Source organism: Astyanax mexicanus, chromosome 7 (genome assembly GCF_023375975.1).
Source record: "Astyanax mexicanus isolate ESR-SI-001 chromosome 7, AstMex3_surface, whole genome shotgun sequence".
In the NCBI taxonomy this organism is placed as follows: domain Eukaryota; kingdom Metazoa; phylum Chordata; class Actinopteri; order Characiformes; family Acestrorhamphidae; genus Astyanax; species Astyanax mexicanus.
The window spans coordinates 7,830,871-7,853,236 of NC_064414.1; the positions used below are offsets into that span (position 1 = coordinate 7,830,871).

Genomic DNA, 22,366 nt, shown 5'->3' on the forward strand with positions numbered 1-22,366 from the left:
AAAATCGAAAAAGATTTTTTAAATTACCTTTTTTATTACAAATTTCAAGTGTTTGATATAAAGTGGTGACATCATGTAAAAAAAATAAGCAAGATTCTAATGCTAGCCATGACTAATTAAGGCGTGGGAACAAGATCCTTATGTGTGGAAATGAGATAATTAAATTGTGGCCATGACCTATTAAGATGTGGGAATGAGATAGTAGCCAGAGAATAATAAAGCTTGCTTTTCTGTAAATTAATGCCAATGAAGAAGACTGAATATTACATCAAAGCTCCAATTCAAGAATAATCTTTTGTAAGAAAATGGAGAGTGAATTGGTTTCTTGTTCCCACGCATTAGGATCTCGTTCCTTCGCCTAAATAAGTTGTGACCATGCATTATTTTTTTAACATGATGCTCCGCAGTTTGAACTTGGTGTGACTGGTGGATTAATACTTGGCCCCTCTATGAATGTTGTGGCCCCTTACTGTACAAATCCTAGATAAAATAATATAAAATACTCATGTGTTAATTTTTCTCAACATAAAACGATATCAAATGTTTCAGCGTTTTTTAACGCTTTAAAACCCCAAATGTATACATCTGAACTCAGTGTTCTAGCTGTTACTTCATCATGAGCTCACCAGCAAAATTAGCTCATAAGTTAGTTAGCATTAGCCGTAATGCTAGCGTCTTCACTGCATAAAACCCGTTTTCTGTAGTAAAATCCAGGTATATTTTCTTAGCTTTTTTAATAAAATACATTATAGAAAAAAGGAACACCCTGAATAGTATCTTAGTCAAATAGTTGCTATTTTAACTGTGAGTTTTAGCTGTGTAACTCTATTCACCCCATTCATTCAGGACTCCCTCGCGGGCTCCCTCTAGCGGCCTGCAGTGCCATAACCCGGCTCTGATCCGCCGGGGTCCCATAATGCATTGCCCGCGTCCACGTCCCCCTGTGACGCAGGAGTCCGGTGATGGCCGCGGTCGAGCTGGCAGGAGTGGAGCAGGAGGACCAAAACAAAGGCCTTTTCTACCTTTTTGGACACTTTATGAACACTGTCTTCACTCCTGCGGAGGTTATGAGGATGTTTTGAGTTGTTTCCACCGCATTAGAATGTTATATCGGCCGTTGGAGGCTTTATATCAGGGTTTCAGTTCGGCAACGGACCCTCGGTTTAACAGCAGCTGCTGAAAAGAGCTCTGAGCCCGGGCTCTGATGAGAGTCGGGCGGGTGGGTGTGAGGGATTGAAAGAGTGTGTAAGTGATATTGTGAGTGTGTGAGGGAGTATAAGAGTGTATGAAAGCGTAAAAGTGAGTGTGTGAGGGAGTATAGGAGTGTGTGAGAGTGTGAAAGTGTGTGTGTAATAGTGTGTGAGTGACATTGTGAGTGTGTGAGAGTTCGGATGCTTTAACTGCCAGCGTGCCTGTGTGTTTGGATAGGACAGTGTGTGTGTGAGAGTTTGTGTGAGTGTGTGTGATGTCCTGGTTGGGGGGTTTGGGCTCGGGGCTCGGGCAGTCCCTCGGGCAGGTTGGAGGAAGTCTCTCTTCCTTCACCGGTCAGATCTCCAACTTCACTAAAGACATCCTGTTGGAGGGAACCGAGGAGGTGGGAGGTGAGATTTACTTTGTAAACAGTTTAAACTTATATGGATCTTCAGCTTAAGGATTAATACTGGGACATAACTACAGTTAAATACCTTGATACTATGTGTTTTTACGATAATCACATCGAAAGAGCTGCAGTAATATTGTGAATAACAGCAAACTCAAACTGTATTACTGCAGACTGTGATCACGTGACATACGAGACTGGAGGTAGAGTGAGGTAGAGGTCCCCAGTGGACACACCAACAACAAGCTACTTCTTATTCTGTGGGAAAAATAATGTACAGTCAAGCCAAGTGCCTAAAAACCAAGGAGATGAAGACATACATTGCAATCTTGACGTTTTGCATTTCACTAAGCAGAGATGGAGGGCATGTCAGACATAATTGTTGACTAATCGGACAAATAATTGTCAGATAAGTTGACTGTCAAAATAATCCCAAAATAAAGCCCTATATTTCACATCAATATCAGGATATCCAAAAGCGGGTGGGACACAGCGGCTCAGTACCATTACCCACCCATGCTGATACACCAAGGTCAGCTCGATAATAATAAAACTGATCTATCATGATCTTATTTTAATGGATCATTTTACTTAGTTTTAATATGTCAGAGATGTTATGTGTTGTTTTGAACGAATCAATTATCTCAGTACATATATATTTGTATGTGTAGCACAGTATTAATGAATTAGCAGGGATCCATTTCAGTTACAGCCAGTGAAATAAAAAAACTTCATAGCTTTAGTATTGGAAATGGTGAGGGTTACATTCTTTCAGCTTTTTTTGAACAATGGATGAATGGACAGAGGGCTTGAGTATATAATAGTGAGTGGCATGCTGTCTGAATAATGTATTGCTGCCATCTATAGGATAGAGTGGGTAATGCACCTTACCTCGAATAATTATCTTCAGATTTCACCACTTTCAATGTCACCACTGATGTTAAATGAGCAGAGCTATCTCATAATAATGTGAACATAGTGTAAAGTCCTTGATATGATCAAATCTTAACAATAATATTGAGTGCTGAAAGCAAAATAAGTGCCTGGTGTGTAAAAGAATATATATACACACACACACACACACACTTGTTTGTATGCCCCTTGATCGCATCAACTGCAGTCAAGCTTTACCGACAGCTGTCTTTCAATTCAGTCACATTAGAGGGTTTTCATGCATGATCGGCATGTTTACGATTATGCCACAGCATCTCAATCAAACTTTAATTTGATTTGATTGGCCACTCCAAATCCTTCATTAAGTTTTTTTAAGCTATTCAGAGGTCGCTAGTTTCCGTTTATTCTCACCTCTGTGTTCTGAACTGTGCAGCACTCATATACCTGGCAACATTCAACATGTCATTTAAAATAAAATCTACATGTACGTACATCTGAGTAAAAATTTCAGCTCAGGCCTCTGTTGCTGTTGGTGGAAGTCCTGCTCTCGGCATGGATGGAGAACTTTGACCATTGGCTTCCAGCGGATAGCGGATAGACTCTGACTCATGTCTGGCTGTGTTTATATAGATCTGTTTTAGTGGACTTCACACACTCTGAAAGCAGAGAAACTTCTTCCCAAGCATTTAGATTATTGTTTGGACTCTCATGTGTGCACTCTACTATTGATAGTGTAGTTAAAGTTATTATTGTAAGTCGCTTTGGACAAAAGCAACTGCCAAATGTAATGCAATATATTGTAAAGTGATAATTTTAACATTGTTCTGATTTGTGATCTTTGTGAATTTTAGTTTTCTCTAAGCTTACCAAGTTTATTATATTATATATATTTTATACAAATAAAAACTACCCACATATATTTGAGCATTAATATTTTGACCATTTTGGTACTTTTACACCTGCCTTTTACACTAGTAATTCAGTTAAACACACTCAGCTGAGTTTATACTCCATTTTGTTTAACTCCAGCTGACAATCCCTGCTTATTACATGATATTTCAACAAAGAAATCAATAAAACCAGAGTTAAGCTAAATGTTTAAGCACTCTCTTATCTCAGTCAGGAATTTGTCTGGTAGTATTCATTATTAGCTGTTGTAAAGCTGTGTGAAAGTGATCAAGATAATAAACTACTACATGGAGGCAAATTGTGTATTGTATACTGCTGAGTAGCGACTTGTCACTGCTGTTTGATGGCTTGCTTTGTAACAAATCTTATGTATTTTATACAGTACCATTCAATGTGAAATTAATATCGAAGACATTGAAGTTATACAGGAACACAAGGTTCAGGCGATAGGCTGAATTAATGGTTAATTAATTAATTAATTATTGGTGTTATTTACAGCCCAGTATGTGCATAACAACTGACATACTTGGGTTGGGTGGGATAGGTATTAATAGACGTGTATAGTATATGTAGAGTGTCTGAATTGTATGTGCTTTGCTTCACAACAGATGCTGCCACTGAGCTGCATGTGTCCAACTCGAGGCTGGTGGAGCTGGAGACTTCATTCGCTACACAGAAATCTGAGGTGTGTTATTCTTATGTACAGAACTGGAATAAAGCCATTGAAAATACCCACTTGTGCTGGAATTGTGTGATTGTTGTGAGTGTGTGTTAGTGTGTTAGCCTTACCATTCACTGCACTCCTAAAGGAAGGCCAGTATTCCCATATTTCCATTCAACACCTAGTTTATCTAATCAGTCTGTCCTTCATTAAAGTATCATGTGAGCTTCTAATAGAACCAACAGTATATTACTGCAGAACAGGACCGAAAATCTAGGACACTATGTGTTTGTGAAACTGTCAGCTAGCGGTACAAAGTATAGTACAGTCCTGCAGTACAGGAGACTGCAGGATCAGGAAAAGCTTCCATTCATTTTAACCCTTGTGTGGTGTTCATATTTTTGTTACTCGTTTACTTTGTTACTTGTATTTAATTCAGCAAAATTAAGCAATTTTACATTAAAATGCTTTACACATGCTTCCTTCACCTAAATTGCGAGGAATATAAACAGCTTACATGGTTAATATTTGCCCTTTATCTTTCTTATGTTACATTTCTTTCAAAAAGTGCTACTCTTTTTTTATTAGTTTTTTAATAACATTTAAAGGAAAATAAATTAAACTCAAGATATGAGTAGAAAATTTGTTTAATTTACAAATGAAGCAATGTTTATTGGGGGGGGGGGTGTACAGTGTGTGTACAGTGTGTGTTTATCAAAAATGTGTTTTGATATATGTTTTTCACAAAAAATGAGCCAATGCCAATGAGTTTGAGTTATAAAAAATATTTTTTTAGTATCATTTGATGAAAAATGAAAACGAGTCCCACAGACCCGAACACCACACAAGGGTTAAGCTACATTTAGCATATATATATATATATATAAAGCTCCATATTCATATATTGCTCAGCTATATTGGCCTTATTACACCAATGTGATTTCATTTAAACCTCATTAGTCTCAGAGTTTCTGTTCCTGTTCAACTCTAGTGCTAATTGGTGGGATATAAGCTTCAAGTACCTGATTCTCATGGCTTTAGTACTAATTTGTGATGGATAAGCTTCTGCTAGGCCTGTCACAATAATTACATTATTGACGTATTTTTCAACAAATGGACATTACTTCAGTAATAATATTATTTCAGTAATATTTCTTAATTAATACTTGAATACACTACTTGAATAATATTTGAAAAATGTTAATTGATACAAGTGTTGTGAACGTATGTTTCCTTTTCTCTCTGTCTCTTTCTCTCTCTCTGCTCCAGTATGATCGTCTGAGGAGAATAAATGCTGAACTGGAGGAGAAGTTAGAGGCAGCAGAGATCCAGGTTAAACAGCAATCCCTGGAGTACAGGACTGTCCTGCAGCAGAAAGAGGTCAGTTTCTTACTGTTTGTCTTTTTGTCTAAGTTTCGGTCTGCAGTATTTCATTTGAGCTGATACATTGAGGCATTTATTTTGTTCAGCTCTGTGTTCATTTGTGTTAATCTATGTGTTTTTTAGGTTGAGATCAGCCATCTGAAAGCCAGGCAGAACACGCTGCAGGAGGAGGTTCAGAAGTTCAGAAGTTCTGATGTTATCCCTTCCACTTCTGGGCCTGCTGTTCTTCCTGTTACCACTGGAGCCACCACTACGAGTTCCACCACCTTCCTGTCCCGCTCCCCATCAGCCCATCATGGATTCCATGGAGACGAGGTGGACTTGAGCGATGTTTTGTGGTCACAGCAGGAAATAAACCGCCTATCCAGTGAGGTGCATCGTTTAGAGGCCGATGTTGCCCACTGGAGGAGAGTTGCTCAGGTAACGTTCATGCTTTTTACATTTAATGTATATATTATTATTACTCTTACTCTTTGTCTTGCTTTAATTTTTTATTTTTTTTTTTAATAATGTGAGATTTTGTAAAAATTCTGCGCTTAAAAACAATGACAGTATATATTTGACTAGGAACAGTTTATGTCGTATATATCAGAATAGTATCGTCTAACATGGCTCTACATACAAGAGGGATTAGATGCCTAAAGTGTTTATTTCAAGTTTTACAGCTTAATTTACTTCCATTGCTTTTGATAGAAATCTATCAATCAATTATAATTATATTAATTATACTATTAATTAAACTATTAATTATAAATATTTTTTGAAGAATAACTTTGTCAGCTGATATATCTCAGCTGACATATCAACATAGCACAATACAGTGTTTGTACTGTATGTATATATATATATATATATATATATATATATATATATATATATATATACATATACATAGTGTTTTGCAGTGGTGGCCCACCTCTTAAAACCTTTATGCTAACAGACAACAGCAGCCGGCCTGAGTTGGGCAGGAGTGGTTTAGCTAACTGTTTTTCGGAGCTGGATTACTTGCTAGTAGTTAATGGTGGACTAAAGCCACTATGTGAGCCCAGTCATTCCTCTGCTCTCTGCTCTGTTTTGTGTATTGGAATCCAGTAAAATGCTATAGCTGCAATATAACATAACATAAAATACACATTGCTTTTCTGTTCTATTATTCTGTTCCACACATTCTTTTCATTTGTCAAATATTTAGCCCATCTCATCAACTTTTTTTGGACAGTTTAGGTTGTTTAAACTTCTTATCTTTATACCATGCCAGGTTGAGCTAACACCTAAACTTTTGACCTGTTTAGGTATACATGTAGTTGTATTTTGACAGAATGTATTTCTTTTCCTTGTCTGTCAGGCATCTAAAGTGCCAGGAGCAGAAAATGGTGATCAAGGAGAAATCTTGAAGCTGCAGAGAACCATCCAAGTGAGTTTAAAGTCAGATTAGGTTGTCTTTTATAACATTACCTGTTATTCAGACGACTAACATACATTTCTTCCCACAGCAGAAATGGTAATTTTAGTCATTTCTTTGTGCAGATTAAAAATGCTGATATCAGTTCCAATATTATTGTGTTTCTGGCCTTTACTTTCAGACTTAACCTACTATCTATAACATCACAGGTTCTTCCAGGTCAAAAATCTGTGGAAAAGTTAGCATGATGCTCATTAAATACAAATTTTCAGAAAAGCTACTAACTACTAACATTCCACCTCACACCCCAACACCTCATTTGTACATTTATGATCTAATCTAATTTTCTATTGTTTCATTTTTTAAATGTTATCGCAATTTTTACATTCCCCCACTTTTTATATATAAAAAAGCGCATTTCTCAGAAATGTTTGTATTTTTCCGTGATCAGGAGCTGCGAGAGACGATGGGCAAAGAGGTTGACGAGCACCAGCATGAACTGGCCGTGTTGCAGGATGCTCATCGGCAGAAACTTTCTGACATCACAAAACGGCACAGAGAGGAACTGGCAGAGTATGAGGAGAGAATCGAAGAGCTAGAGGAGCAAATACAAAGTGGTGAGGAGGTTTTGTCTGGAGTTTCAGGCTATTGGTCCAAACCAAAGTAGCGAATGTGAAAGGTTCCACAAATGGTATGAAACCAAAGAACTAAAATAGGAGATCTGGCTCAGCTTAACCATTTCTAGATTGTTTGGACCAAATACAGGATGTTGAGTCAGGTTACCTTCAGCAATTTACCAACAGACAGGGTACCTGCGGGCCCTTAAAATGTCTTAAATTTAGTTTTACATATTTAAGGTCTAAAAATATCAGGAATTTTTTGGGGGGAGGCCTTAAATGATCTAACTATCGGAGGATAAGTGAGAAAATGGGATTAATAGCATGTTTAAATAACCATGAAATAAAAAAAAAAAGATTAACTGCAAAACACTGTTTTGTACTTCTTATTCATAGCTACTCATTTTTTATTTATTTAAGCTCATTATAGTGTACATAGGCATGTGAATGGTTTATAAATTGATGTGCCATTCAAGCCAGTTAAAACATCTAACAATTTTAATAATGTTTTTGTTTGCTTATTGTTCATATATTGCATTGGTTATTAACATATTCTAAAAATGCGAATAGAGATCTAGGGAATAAACCAATTATTCTGCCAGTGCTTTTGGGAAAGTAGTAGTTAAAAGGCTGTTTCATCAATTTCTTTTCACAGCACACTTTTGAGTTTATTTTATAGATATTCTAAATATTTTTTGCTAATAGAAAGTCAGGAATGTTCCCTAAGGTAGATTAAATGTATTATTATTATTTTTTTTATTTCAGTAAAACTTTTTGTACACTATCATCTAGTTTGCTTTTTTTTGCTACAGTAATAGTATTATTTTGTCTTGTGAGGGGTATTAAAAAAGGTCTTAAAAGTCATTAAATTTGATCTTTAAAATTGTGCAGATACCTGAACAAAAAAAGAGAAGAGGTGGTGTTGTGCTGAAATCTGACTCTTTGTTGTGAATGTGCATCATGCAGCAACATGGGCTTTAAAGAGCAATTTATGCTTCTGTTTCGAACCTACATCATAGCCTATGCATTGCCACATACCTTACACCGTAGCTCCATATTTGGTCCATATTAAACAGGTACAGCTGCCTAGATACTCGCACACCCTAGACCAGTGGTTCCCAACCTATGGGTCGCGACCCAACCTATGGGTCGCCAAAGATCCACAATGGGTCGCGAAGCCCTCTTGATTTTAAGGGGTTTCATTTTAATACTATATATAGTCTAGGGTAAGCAAAATTCGCCGCGCTGCGCTGCGCTCTCTCTGTCTCTCTCTCTCTCTCTCTGGCGCGCGCGCGGGCGCTCTCTCCGGCAGCGCGGAGCTGAATTCAGCGCGAGGCTGAATATAATAATATAAGAATATAAAACTCAGTTTAGTTAAATAAATGAAAATGAGTGAGGGCCTGTAAAGTTAATCAATTATTGTCCAATATTTGGACAGGTTGAGGTTTTGGTGAGCTGTTTTACTGATTTGAAACTGAAACTGAAACTGATATTATTCTTTTTTTTTGTTTGTTTTTATTTTATATAAATTATTTTTTATTCATTTTAAATAGTTGTATTATTTTATTGATCTAATCTTTTTCTTCATAAGATAAAAATTCCTTATGTTTTATGTATCAATTTTTCCTTTTTTACGTGTTTATTTTATTCATCTATAGTAACTGTCAGTTTTTATTTGTCATTTCTAACTCCCCCCCCCCCCATCCCCCCCCAACCCAATTATACACTTACATCTTTTACATTTGGGGGGGGGGGGGGGGGGGGGGGTGTTATGTTGGGTCACCAAAGCTTACAATGGTAAAAATATGGGACCCTGAAGAAAAAGGTTGGGAACCACTGCCCTAGACTACATGTTCACTTGACTAAAAAAGCCTTATATAATTTAACAGGCATAGAAATTTTGGTTTAGATTTTTAGGTATGAAAATGGCCTTAGTTTATATTTATTTTCCTTTTTTCCAGGGGATGGTGCCACGGTGTCCATGCCAGCTGCACCACAGGATTCCTCCAAACTTGAGGAGTTACAGGCCACTATTCATTCTCTGCAAGAGGAGGCGAGACATCAGAAGGTCAAGCATGATGAGCTGATGGCCAGTGTCGAGGAGGCTGAACGTCTCAGGGCGGCATTAGAACAGGAGAAGGAGGAGGCCAAGGCGGAGAACGCTGAACTCCTGCAGAACTACAGCCGCCTTCAGAGCTCCGTCAGTGAGCTTCAGACTCGAGTGCAGGAGCAGGAGGGCAAAGCCATGTTCAAAGCCCAGCAGGACAGCGAGATTCAGGCACTGAAGAAAGCTCTCGCAGGTAACTTATACTGTCAAAACATTTACAGTTCACAGGCATATGTGCAAAAAAAGTGATTGTGTGTAGGGGTGTTCCATATTATATCATGCACAATATTATCATGAACATTTTTAAATATTGAGAACAATATTATACCCTGAAATATTATGCCATATCACCTACCTCTAATTATCACATTAGGGTGCTGCTTTTTTGCTGTTTTTAGCAAAAGAAAAATTCACACTGTTTTCATTTCCCATGATATATCTACTAGAGACAGATTATATCTGTCCAGTGTCACTTATTTTACTTTAATCCTGGATATATGGAGATATTTGAAGTGCAATATTATTAGTATCATGATATTCTGGATCATTGATATCTGTTACAAATCTGCAAAAATTCTTGTATTTTTTTAATATCTCAATTGTGGAAATTAAATTTAAAATAGAGTAAAAATGTAATTTTGTTGCAGTAGTGTATTTTAGAAATATATTTTTTAATTTAGTGTTTAGATTTTTTTTTGCCAAGAGTATCGTTATCATGAAAATACCATTAAATATCGTGATATTATTTTAGGGCCATATCGCCCACCCCTATTTGTGTGTATTATTAATGACACCCAACGTGTTTAATCTATGGTTTTCTAGCTGCTGAAAAAGAGATGTCCAGGCTCCAGTCCCTCAGTGAGGTAAGTATTTTTTTTTACTGTTTACATAACATTTAATTACATCATGATTATCTCATCATGTTGCTCAATACTTTTTCTTTGTTTTCTTTATTATTTCCATTTTCTTTTTATGTGAATCAGAGTGAATTTAAGGCGGAGGTTGAGCATGCTGACATTCTAGAGCTTAACACAATCATCGGTACCCTGAGTCAAGAGAAGGAGGACCTGGAGAAAGAGAAGGTTTGTTAATATACAGTTAATATACAGGTCTTGTAGATGGCAAAACCTAAATGAGGAGTTCTGGGTTATTTTAACAGTCGGGGGAAATCACTTGTGTAAACAAAAGTGTTCCAAGGCTGAATGTATTTTGTCCTGTTTCCCTCATGAATGTGACAAGGTAAGTGAGGCAAAATACAAATATTGCCACACACATGCTGCTAGGGTCATCATGAGACCTAAAGTTAGATTGTCCGGTCAGGCTTATTTTTGCAGCCTGCAAAAACTTAAATAAGCAATTCTGGGTCCTAGTAGCCAAAATACAAATATTGCTACATATGTGCCACTAAGGTTGTCAATATACATCTCTTCACTGAAGCCAAAGTATAGCAAAACTGTTTAAATAAAAATAAAAATAAAAGAATTTGAATAAAATTAAATTGATGTTACAGTGAAAATGATTTTTATAACATTTATTTTTGCATCAAAAGCTAATAAGAATATTACATAAACAAATATACAGACTTTAGTTTAGCACTGCTACAATTACTTTATTACTACCAATACTCAGGAGGAAAGTATTGTGTACTATATGATAGGGGTGTGCTATTAGTATCATACACAGTAGTATCGCCAACATTTTTGAATATCTTGAACAATAATATACCCTGAAATATTGTGCCACTTCACCCGTTTCCCATTATATATCTACTAGAGACAGATTATATCTGTCCAGTATCATTTATTTTACTTTAATCCTGCATATATTGAGATATTTTAAGTGCGTTATTAGTATCATGACATTCTGGAACATTGACTTCTTTTACAAATCTGATAAAATTCTTGTATTTTTTTAAATTGTGCCATATCATATTGTATGCAATAATAAATTATTATACTTTTTAAAATTCTGTGTGTTTTTTTAATTCTTCGTTTGCCGTATCCAAAAAGAGCTTTAGACTGAAAATCTGGGCTTAATCCGGGTAAAATATGATGCAGTATTACACTGGCTTTGGATGATAATGACCACCTCAAAATGAATACTAATGAAATTAAATCTTATTTTTTTCTACCTCTGTCCCTCTGAGCAGCTGGAATTAGTTGAGAAGTTGAGACTAGCAGAGGAGAGCAAAGATTCAGCTCAAACTGAAGACCTGCAGCTGGAAGTCTCGGACCTAAAAAGCCAACTGGATCAGAGAGAGCAGTCTCTAAAGCAAGCACATCTCGACATAGGCACACTCACAGCTGAGCTAGAGGAGCTTGACCGGCAAAACCAAGATGCCACACAGGTACTATGTTTCCAGTTCTAAACTGGGCATCTGTTATTTATATGTTTTAACACTGTTTAGAGATATGTTATTTATTTATTCTTGCTTATGATTTCTTATTCACTGCTGTAGTACACTATACTTTACTATAAACTGCTATATAATGTTAATATACTACTACTACTACTACTACTACTATTACAATGTCATGCCATGAACGGAACTAATATCACATCACATTATTTGTACCTTTTCCCAAAGAACACTGCCCTGACCTATGTAAAATTTGTTATGAAGAATGGCCATGAAACATTGAAACTACACATTAAACTATGGTAATATAGTGCTAATTGTAACCTTTAACAAGGAAAATACTTAAACCATACATTTGTGGGTTTCTTTGGTCGCTCATGCTGCCATCTTACCAGTGATTCTCATATGCCTCTGAGAAATCTATGTATGAAGGGCTAACAAGCCCTGTCCCTTCCCCCTACCCCTCCAACCTAACAAGAATCGGGACACCCCTACCCCTCGGCATGCATATGCAAAACAGAGGGGTAGGGGTAAGGGGTAGGGCCAAGGGGTGAAATGGGATTGGGCCGAATTCTTACAAATTATACAGTTGATCATTTGCAAGCCGTCACCGTAAAGGAGATCTCCGTTAAGAAAATGACTCTTGGTGTAGTGAAAAACAATAACAAGTACAAACTATTGTTGAATAGCCCACCTCTGTTCACCTACAGCATTACAAAATAAAGCGCTTTTAGCCAATGCTCCCAACAGACTCACAATGCTAATGATATGGGGCATATTGTTGTCCCTGTCCCACATTTTATTGGTGTAGCAGAGGTGGCCAATTGTTGTGTATGTTATATTTGTTTGGTCTTCTGAGCCAAACCCTATATTTTGTCAGTGTCCTTTACTATATCTATATTTTGTTTTGTTCAGCATCTCATCACTCTGAAAGATCAACTTACTGCACAAAAATCTCAGACGGAAGCTGAAGTGGCCCATCTAAAGTCAGAGCTTTCTGATTCTCTCAGCCAAAAGGAGGTGTTGAATCAAGAGCTGGAGTCTCAGAAGCAGAAGCTCAGTCAAAGTGCCTTCACCCTTAACGACCTGCACATGGGCAAGCAGCAGCTGGAGGCCACAGTGAAGGAGCTGAGGGATAAATTAAGCAAGTCTCAGGAGCTTGGTAAAGAGGCACGTCTTGAGACCTCTGAGTTGAAGAAGCTTCTGCAGGAAAAGGAAGGCCAGCTTTCTGCTGTTCATGAAGAGCTTGGTCATGCTGGGAAACAGGGAAGTGAAGCTGAAAGTCAGAAGATGTTTCTGGAAGAGCAGGATAAGGAAATACAGGATTTGAGAAGAGAACTAGCGGAGTTAAAGGTCTCATATGAAAAAAGGTCGACAGAAGATTTTGATTTGAAGATAGAGAACAAGAAGATGAAGGAAGAAAGTGTTCAGGCTGTTGAGAGGGTGAAGAATCTGGAACGCCAATTGCAGGATAATCAGACTTCTGTTAGTAGATTAGTCTTGGAGAAGGACACTCGCATCGAAGCTTTGAAGTTGGAGAAGAGTCAGCTAGAAGGAGAACTGAATCAGTTAGAGAGGCGACTAGCAGATCAGGCGAAGCAGTATCAAGGAACCATCGAGGAGTTGACCAGAGCTCGCTCTATGGACGCCTCAGCATTGCAGATGGAACACGAGCGTGCCGTAAAGCTAAATCAAGAAAAAGATCTGACGATAGGAGAACTAAAACGTGAGATTGAGCAGATGGCATCTGACCACAAAGACACAAGCGAGATGTTGGACATTACTGTGGCTGGACAGAAGCAGCTTACTGAGCTTCTTAAAGAGAAGGATATTTTCGCAGCATCGCTCAAAGCTCAAGCTACTGAGATGCAGAGCGAGCTGGAGGCTGGCATGCAACAGGCAAAGCAAGACGGCGATGCCCTCAGGAAGTCTGTAGAGGAGAAAGACAAACAGCTCGCGGCCATGAAGGAGGAAAACAGCCACCTAAAGGAAGAAATCGACCGCCTGAGGGACCAGCAGAGCAGACCACAACCGATGTCTGAACCAAGGACGCTGGACATAATCACAGAGCTGGAAACAGAAGTTGCACAGCTAAAAGCAGCCAAAGACAAACTTCAGGAGGAGGCTGAAGCTTTAAGGACTGTATCGGAGGAGCAGCGTGAATCGATGATGCGATCCCAACACAGTCTACAGGTGCTGCAGAGTGAGTTAGAGCAGGCCCGGTCGAGACACGAGCAGAGCACACTCAACTACGAAAGGCTAATCAGCGCCAAGGACGAGGAGATAACCCAGCTACAGTCAGAGGTTGAAAGCCTTAGCACACAGAGGCAAACTCAACCTCAGACTGTGGACATCCTTCAAGAAGACAAGACTCGATCTCTCGGTGGCGAGAACGGCAACGAGAAGCATGACCTATCAAAGGTGGAGATTGAGAGGCTTGTGAAGGGCATCAAGGAGAAGGAGACTGAGATCATCCAGCTGAACGAGAAGAATCTTTCTTTGACCAAACAGCTGGATCAGCTCGTGGTCTCCCGCGATGAACTTGGCAAACTTTCGCAGATAGTGCTTCAGAAGGATCTGGAAATCCAAGCGCTTCATGCACGAGTTTCCGGGGGATATAGTCAGGATGTTCTTTTGCTCCAGCAGCAGATGCAAGCTTACGCAGTGGAACGAGAGCAAGTTCTTGCAGTTCTGAACGAGAAAACTCGTGAGAACAGTCAGCTACGCTCAGAATACCATCGCATCATGGATATAGTTGCAGCCAAAGAAGCAGCACTGCTTAAACTTCAGCAGGAAAACCAGCGCATTTCCACCATGAGTGACCCTTCAGGCAGCCAGGAAATGTTCAGAGAGACCATCCAGAACTTGTCTCGAATCATCCGCGAGAAGGACATCGAGATCGACGCTCTTACGCAGAAATGCCAGACTTTGGTCACTGTCCTCCAGTCTTCCAGTGGAGACTCAGGAAGTGGTGGACAGGGTGGTGTGAGCAGCAACCAGTTTGAAGAGCTCTTGCAGGAGCGGGACACCCTCAAGCAACAGGTCAAGAAGATGGATGAGTGGAAGCAGCAGGTGATCACCACAGTGAAAAACATGCAGCACGAATCTGCCCAGCTTCAAGAGGAGCTTCTTAAACTACAGGGGCAGGTGTCCGCCGACAGCGACTGCAGCTCCAAACTCTCGGTGGACTACTCCAGACTCATCCAGAGTTATGAGCAGAAGGAGAGGAAGCTGGGCTCGCTGAGTCAAGAACTTGCTCACGTACAGCAGACTATTAGCCAGCTCAGTAGTACCAGAGACGTCCTGCTCGGGAAACTGGACAGCTTTTCTCAGGACTCAGATGTGTCCATGCCTTTTGTCCAGATCGCTGAACATGTCCAGGTTGCTTCAGCTCCACCTTCCAGTATCCAGGATGAGCCTTTACGACAGGACTTGCAATCCTTACAGAGACTGGTAGCTGAGAAAGAGAGTATGATAAGAACACTTCAGGAGAACAACCATCGCTTATCGAATTCTGCGTCGTTGTCAGAGAGTGAACAGAGGGGACATGTAGAGGAGCTGAGACAGTCCCGGGAGAGGATCGACACACTACAGCGCTCTCTCAGAGAAAAAGACCTGCTTATCAAGACCAAGGGAGACCAGCTAATTCAGGTGAGTCCAGAGGTTACATGAGATACTATGAGATATTATTTCTAGGGACACACCGATGTGGCAGTTCTGGGCCAGTGTCGATATCTGATATTGCGTGTCTAGTGTACATCTTTACATATAGAAACTGTCGGAGGAAATCTCAGTGAAAAGACATTTGCTTCGGTTAGAAACCTGTAAAGAACATTTTGTGTAGCAGTGATTTTCATTTTTCACACTTTTCCATAACTGAAATAGAAAGAAGATATGTTTGCACCATGTTTAATATAAAAGCTGCAGGTAAGGTGAAAGAAGTATTTTTAAGTTGGCTTGGAAAAGCCAACTTATTGTTCTTCGTAATCTTCTTATTTTTTTTATTATTAAGTTGGCTTGGAAAAGCCAACTTATTGTTCTTCGTAATCTTCTTATTTTTTTTATTATTATTATTAAGTTGGCTTTGGAAAAGCCAACTTATTGTTCTTCGTTTTCTTCTTCTTATTATTATTATTCTTACGCCTTTTTTTCTGTACGCTACTCCTCCTAGAGCTTTTATCGTAGAATCACGAAACTTTCACGGATTGTAGGACCTATAGTGAATTACGTTGCTTGTGCTTTTTGGAGCGATTTATCGTACGGTTTTCGTAAAAACTTCGTAAACGTACGCATTTTTTCCCCATAGGAATGAATGGGGGAGAATTTTGAACGTCCGTGACGGTCACAATTTTTGAGATACGGAGACCAAATTCGGCGAGCTAATAGATCTTATCAAGATCTTTAAATTAATAATAGGTTGCGAAGCGATACGACGTACGGTTTTCGTACAATTGTCGTACGAAGTTTTCCCATAGAAATGAATGGGGGGCCCAGAGTTCCATCTCACAGACGAGCAGCTCTGCGCACGGAACCCCTTCTCTCCCCTGCTCCTCCAGTACTGTGAGTGTATGGAGGAGCTGCTGTATGGAGCAGCTATCAGTCAAAAGTTTGGACACCCCGGGCACCCCAGCCAGCGCTTTGCAACCACCTATTAACTGTTTAGCAACCACTCTCTCTTTCTCACTCTCTCTCTACTTCTCTCACTCTCTCTTTCTCACTCTCTCTCTACTTCTCTCACTCTCTCTTTCTCACTCTCTCTCTACTTTTCACTCTCTCTTTTGCTCTCTACTTATCTACTTCTCACTCTCTCTTTTGCTCTCTACTTCTCACACTCTCTTTTGCTCTCTGCTTCTCTATTTCTCACTCTCTCTTTTGCTCTCTACTTCTCACACTCTCTTTTGCTCTCTACTTCTCTATTTCTCACTCTCTTTTGCTTTCTACTTCTCTATTTCTCACTCTCTCTTTTGCTCTCTGCTTCTCGCTCTCTCTTTTGCTCTCTACTTCTCACTCTCTGTTTTGCTCTCTACTTCTCTATTTCTCACTCTCTCTTTCTCACTCTCTCTCTACGTCTCTATTTCTCACTCTCTCTTTTGCTCTCTACTTCTCTATTTCTCACTCTCTTTTGCTCTCTATATATCTCTTTCTCACGCTCTATGTCTCTATATCTTTTTCTCTCTACTTCTCTATTTCTCACTCTCTCTTTTGCTCTTTACATTTCTTTATTTCTCACTCTCTCTTTCTCTCTTTCTCACTCTCTCTCTACTTCTCTATTTCTCACTCTCTTTTGCTCTCTACTTCTCTATTTCTCACTCTCTTTCTCACTCTACTTCTGAATTTCTCACTCTCTTTCTCACTCTCTCTCTACGTCTCTATTTCTCACTCTCTCTTTTACTCTCTACTTCTCTATTTCTCACTCTTTCTTTCTCTCTTTCTCACTCTCTCTCTCTACGTCTCAATTTCTCTTTCTCGCTACTTTTCTATTTCTCTATTCTCTCTTACTCTTTCTTTATTTCTCGCTCTTCTCTCTACTTCTCTTTCACTCTACTTTTCTATGTCTTGCTTTCTCTTTCTATCTATCTCTCTACTACTTCCTCTTTCTTTCTCTACTTCTTTATTTCTCGATGTCCCTTTTTCTCTAATTCTCTTTTTCTCGCTCAATATTTCTCTCAACTTGTCACTCTTTTTCTCACATTCTCGCGTGTTCTTTCTCTTTTTCTCGCGATTTTCTCCCTACTTCTTTATTTCTTGCTCTCCCTTTTTCTGTACTTCTACATTTAACACTCTCTCTTTTTCTCTACTTCAACCATTTTAGAAATGATAGCAACAACCTAGCAACCAGTTATCAACACCTTAGCAACCACCTGGTAAACATTAGCAACTGCCTAGCAACCACTTTAGAAATGATCACAACCGCTCAGCAACCATCTGGAATATGTTAGCAACTGCCTAGCAACCAGTTAGCAACACCTTAGCAACCACCTGGAAAATGTTAGCAACTGCCTAGAAACCACTTAGCAACCACTTTAGAAATGATCACAACTGCCTAGCAACCACTTAGCAACCATGTGGAATACGTTAGCAACTGCCTAGCAACCAGTTAGCAACACCTTAGCAACCACCTGGAAAACGTTAGCAACTGCCTAGCAACTGCTTAGCAACCACTTTAGAAATATTAGCAACTGCCTAGCAACCAGTTAGATACACCTTAGCAACCACCTGGAAAACATTAGCAAGTGCCTAGCAACCACTTAGCAACCATGTGGAATACGTTAGCAACTGCCTAGTAACCATTTAGCAACCACCTCGGATACCATAGCAACACCTTAGCAACCGCCTAGCAACCACCTAGCAACACCTTAGCAACCACCCCGGATACCATAGCAACCACCTAGCAACCACCTAGCAACACCTTAGCAGCCACCCCGGATACCATAGCAACACCTTAGCAACCATCTAGCAACACCTTAGCAACCACCTAGCAACCACCTAGCAACTCCTTAGCAACTAACCCGGATACCATAGCAACCGCCTAGCAACACCTTAGCAAGCATCCCGGATACCATAGCAACACTTTAGCAACCACCTAGCAACACCTTAGCAACCACCTAGCAACACCTTAGCAACCACCCCGGATACCATAGCAACCGCTTAGCAACCGCCTAGCAACACCCTAGCAACCACCTAGCAACACCTTGGCAACCACCCTGGATACCATAACAACACCTTAGCAACCGCCTAGCAACCACCTAGCAACACCTTAGCAACCACCCAGGATACCATAACAACACCTTAGCAACCACCTAGCAACACCTTAGCAACCACCCCGGATACCATAGCAACACCTTAGCAACCATCTAGCAACACCTTAGCAACCACCCCAGATACCATAGCAACACCCTAACAACCACCTAGCAACACCTTAGCAACCACCCCAGATACCATAGCAACACCTTAGCAACCGCATAGCAACACCTTAGCAACCACCTAGCAACACCTTGGCAACACCCCGGATACCATAGCAACACCTTAGCAACCACCTAGCAACCACCTAGCAACACCTTACCAACCACCCTGGATACCATAGCAACACCTTAGCAACCACCTAGCAACACCTTAGCAACCAACCCGGATACCATATCAACACCTTAGCAACCACTTGGAAACCATGTGGAATATGTTAGCAACTGCATAGCAACCAGTTAGCAACCACTTAGCAACCACCTGGAAAATATTAGAAACTGCCTAGCAACCACTTAACAACCATGTGGAATACATTAGCAATTGCCTAGCAACCAGTTAGCAACAGCTTAGCAACCACCTGGAATATGTAAGAATCTGCTTAGCAACCAATTAGCAAACACTAAGCAACGATGTGGAATACATTAGCAACTGCCTAGTAACTACCTAGCAACCACTTAGCAACACTTTAATTTATATAGGTCTATATAAAGTAAAGTGTTTATATTACTTTATAAGACAATTATTAGCTTTTCACCATGTTAGCCAAAACTTTTTGGACTTTAACATTTAGCTGAAAGTCAACAGCAAAGCAACCACTCTTCACACGCTTTAGACAGAAATATCTTAGCAACCATTTTAACTTTTTCAACGTTATTAACGTACTTTTCCAAGCCAACTTAAAGTTCGTTATCGAACTTTCCTTTTCTAGTTATTAAGTTGGCTTGGAAAAGCCAACTTCTTGTTCTTCGTAATCTTCTTCTTATTATTAAGTTGGCTTGGAAAAGCCAACTTCTTGTTCTTCGTAATCTTCTTATTATTATTATTATTATTATTATTATTATTCCGCGCTCAAAATTTAATCACTATCTCCTCCTAGGGCTTTTGACGTAGAACCACGAAACTTTGCAGTATCGTAGGACCTATACCCGAATAGGTTGCTTGTGCTTTTTTAAGCGATACATCGTACGGTTTTCGTAAAAACTTCGTAAACGTACGCTTTTTTTTCCCATAGGAAATGAATGGGGGACAACTTTGAACGTTTGTGTAGGTAACAATTTTTGACATACAAAGACAAAAATCGGACGGTCTATAGAACTTACCGCGTTCTTTCCGAAAATTTTAACATTTCGACGATACGTCGTACGGTTTTCGTACAAATGTCGTACGAAGTTTTCCCATTGAAATGAATGGGGGGCCCAGAGTTCCATCTCACACACGAGCAGCTCTGCGCACGGAACCCCTTATCTCCCCTGCTCCTCCAGTACTGTGAGTGTATGGAGGAGCTGCTGTATGGAGCAGCTATCAGTCAAAAGTTTGGACACCCCGGCACCCCAGCCAGGGCTTAGCAACCACCTAATAACTGCTTAGCAACCACCTTAGCAACCACCTGGAAAACGTTAGCAACTGCCTAGCAACCACTGAGCAACCACCTGGAAAACGTTAGCAACTGCCTAGCAACCACTTAGCAACTGCCTAGCAACCACCTGGAATACGTTAGCAACTGCCTAGCAACCACTTAGCAACCACCTGGAAAACGTTAGCAACTGCCTAGCAACAACTTAGCAACTGCCTAGCAACCACTTGGAAAACGTTAGCAACTGCCTAGCAACCACTTAGCAACTGCCTAGCAACCACCTGGAAAACGTTAGCAACTGCCTAGCAACCACTTAGCAACCACCTGGAAAACGTTAGCAACTGCCTAGCAACCACTTAGCAACTGCCTAGCAACCACTTGGAAAACGTTAGCAACTGCCTAGCAACCACTTAGCAACTGCCTAGCAACCACCTGGAATAGGTTAGCAACTGCCTAGCAACCACTTAGCAACCACCTGGAAAACGTTAGCAACTGCCTAGCAACCACTTAGCAACTGCCTAGCAACCACCTGGAATAGGTTAGCAACTGCCTAGCAACCACTTAGCAACCACCTGGAAAACGTTAGCAACTGCCTAGCAACCACTTAGCAACCATCTGGAAAATGTTAGCAACTGCCTAGCAACAACTTAGCAACTGCCTAGCAACCACCTGGAAAACGTTAGCAAATGCCTAGCAACCACTTAGCAACCACCTGGAAAACGTTAGCAACTGCCTAGCAACCACTTAGCAACTGCCTAGCAACCACTTGGAAAACGTTAGCAACTGCCTAGCAACCACTTAGCAACTGCCTAGCAACCACCTGGAAAACGTTAGCAACTGCCTAGCAACCACTTAGCAACCACCTGGAAAACGTTAGCAACTGCCTCGCAACCACTTAGCAGCTGCCTAGCAACCACCTGGAATATGTTAGCAACTACCTAGCAACCACTTAGCAACCACCTGGAAAATGTTAGCAACTGCCTAGCAACCACTTAGCAACTGCCTAGCAACCACTTGGAAAACGTTAGCAACTGCCTAGCAACCACTTAGCAACTGCCTAGCAACCACCTGGAAAACGTTAGCAACTGCCTAGCAACCACTTAGCAACCACCTGGAAAACGTTAGCAACTGCCTACCAACTGCCTAGCAACCACCTGGAATATGTTAGTAACTGCCTAGCAACCACTTAGCAACCACCTGGAAAACGTTAGCAACTGCCTAGCAACCACTAAGCAACTGCCTAGCAACCACTTGGAAAACGTTAGCAACTGCCTAGCAACCACTTAGCAACTGCCTAGCAACCACCTGGAATATGTTAGCAACTGCCTAGCAACCACTTAGCAACCACCTGGAAAACATTAGCAACTGCCTAGGAACCACTCAGCAACCACCTGGAAAACGTTAGCAACTGCCTAGCAACCACTTAGCAACTGCCTAGCAACCACTTGGAAAACGTTAGCAACTGCCTAGCAACTACTTAGCAACTGCCTAGCAACCACCTGGAATACGTTAGCAACTGCCTAGCAACCACTTAGCAACCACCTGGAAAACATTAGCAACTGCCTAGCAACCAGTTAGCAACAGCTTAGCAACCACCTGGAAAACATTAGCAACTGCCTAGCAACAGCTTAGCAACCTTTTCAGAAATGATAGCAACTTCCTAGCAACACATTAGCAATCAAAAGTTTAACCAAAAGTTTTACGATTTCAGCATTTAAACAAGCGTTTTTAGATTTCAGCGTTTAACCAAACGTTTTTAGATTTCAGCGTTTAACCAAACGTTTTTAGATTTCAGCGTTTAATCAAACGTTTTTAGATTTCAGCGTTTAACCAAATGTATTTAGATTTCAGCGTTTAACCAAACGTTTTTAGATTTCAGCGTTTAATCAAACGTTTTTAGATTTCAGCGTTTAACCAAATGTTTTTAGATTTCAGCGTTTTTAGCATTTAGCGTTTAGCCAAAAGTTAACAGCATGTCAATGACTCTTCACACTCTTCAGACGGAAAAAGCTTAGCAACCATTTTAACTTTTTAACGTTATTAGCGTTCTTTTCCAAGCCAACTTAAAGTTCGTTCACGAACTTTACCTTTTCTAGTTATTATTATTATTAAGTTGGCTT

The 22,366-nt window shown here is 40.0% G+C and overlaps 1 protein-coding gene across 1 annotated transcript in view; it reads left to right on the forward strand.

Annotated features, from left to right (window-relative positions):
• Nucleotides 1-955: 955 nt before the first annotated feature.
• Nucleotides 956-22,366, forward strand: part of trip11 (thyroid hormone receptor interactor 11) — an 80,167-nt gene continuing 58,756 nt past the window's right edge. Inside the window, exons 1-11 of the mRNA XM_049481161.1 lie at nucleotides 956-1,601; nucleotides 4,012-4,088; nucleotides 5,334-5,444; nucleotides 5,571-5,867; nucleotides 6,793-6,861; nucleotides 7,301-7,466; nucleotides 9,428-9,766; nucleotides 10,396-10,436; nucleotides 10,557-10,655; nucleotides 11,723-11,920; nucleotides 12,848-15,583. Of these exons, the coding sequence (XP_049337118.1) occupies nucleotides 1,466-1,601; nucleotides 4,012-4,088; nucleotides 5,334-5,444; nucleotides 5,571-5,867; nucleotides 6,793-6,861; nucleotides 7,301-7,466; nucleotides 9,428-9,766; nucleotides 10,396-10,436; nucleotides 10,557-10,655; nucleotides 11,723-11,920; nucleotides 12,848-15,583 (4,269 nt within the window). The 5' untranslated portion in view covers nucleotides 956-1,465. The remainder of the gene's footprint in view (nucleotides 1,602-4,011; nucleotides 4,089-5,333; nucleotides 5,445-5,570; nucleotides 5,868-6,792; nucleotides 6,862-7,300; nucleotides 7,467-9,427; nucleotides 9,767-10,395; nucleotides 10,437-10,556; nucleotides 10,656-11,722; nucleotides 11,921-12,847; nucleotides 15,584-22,366) is intronic.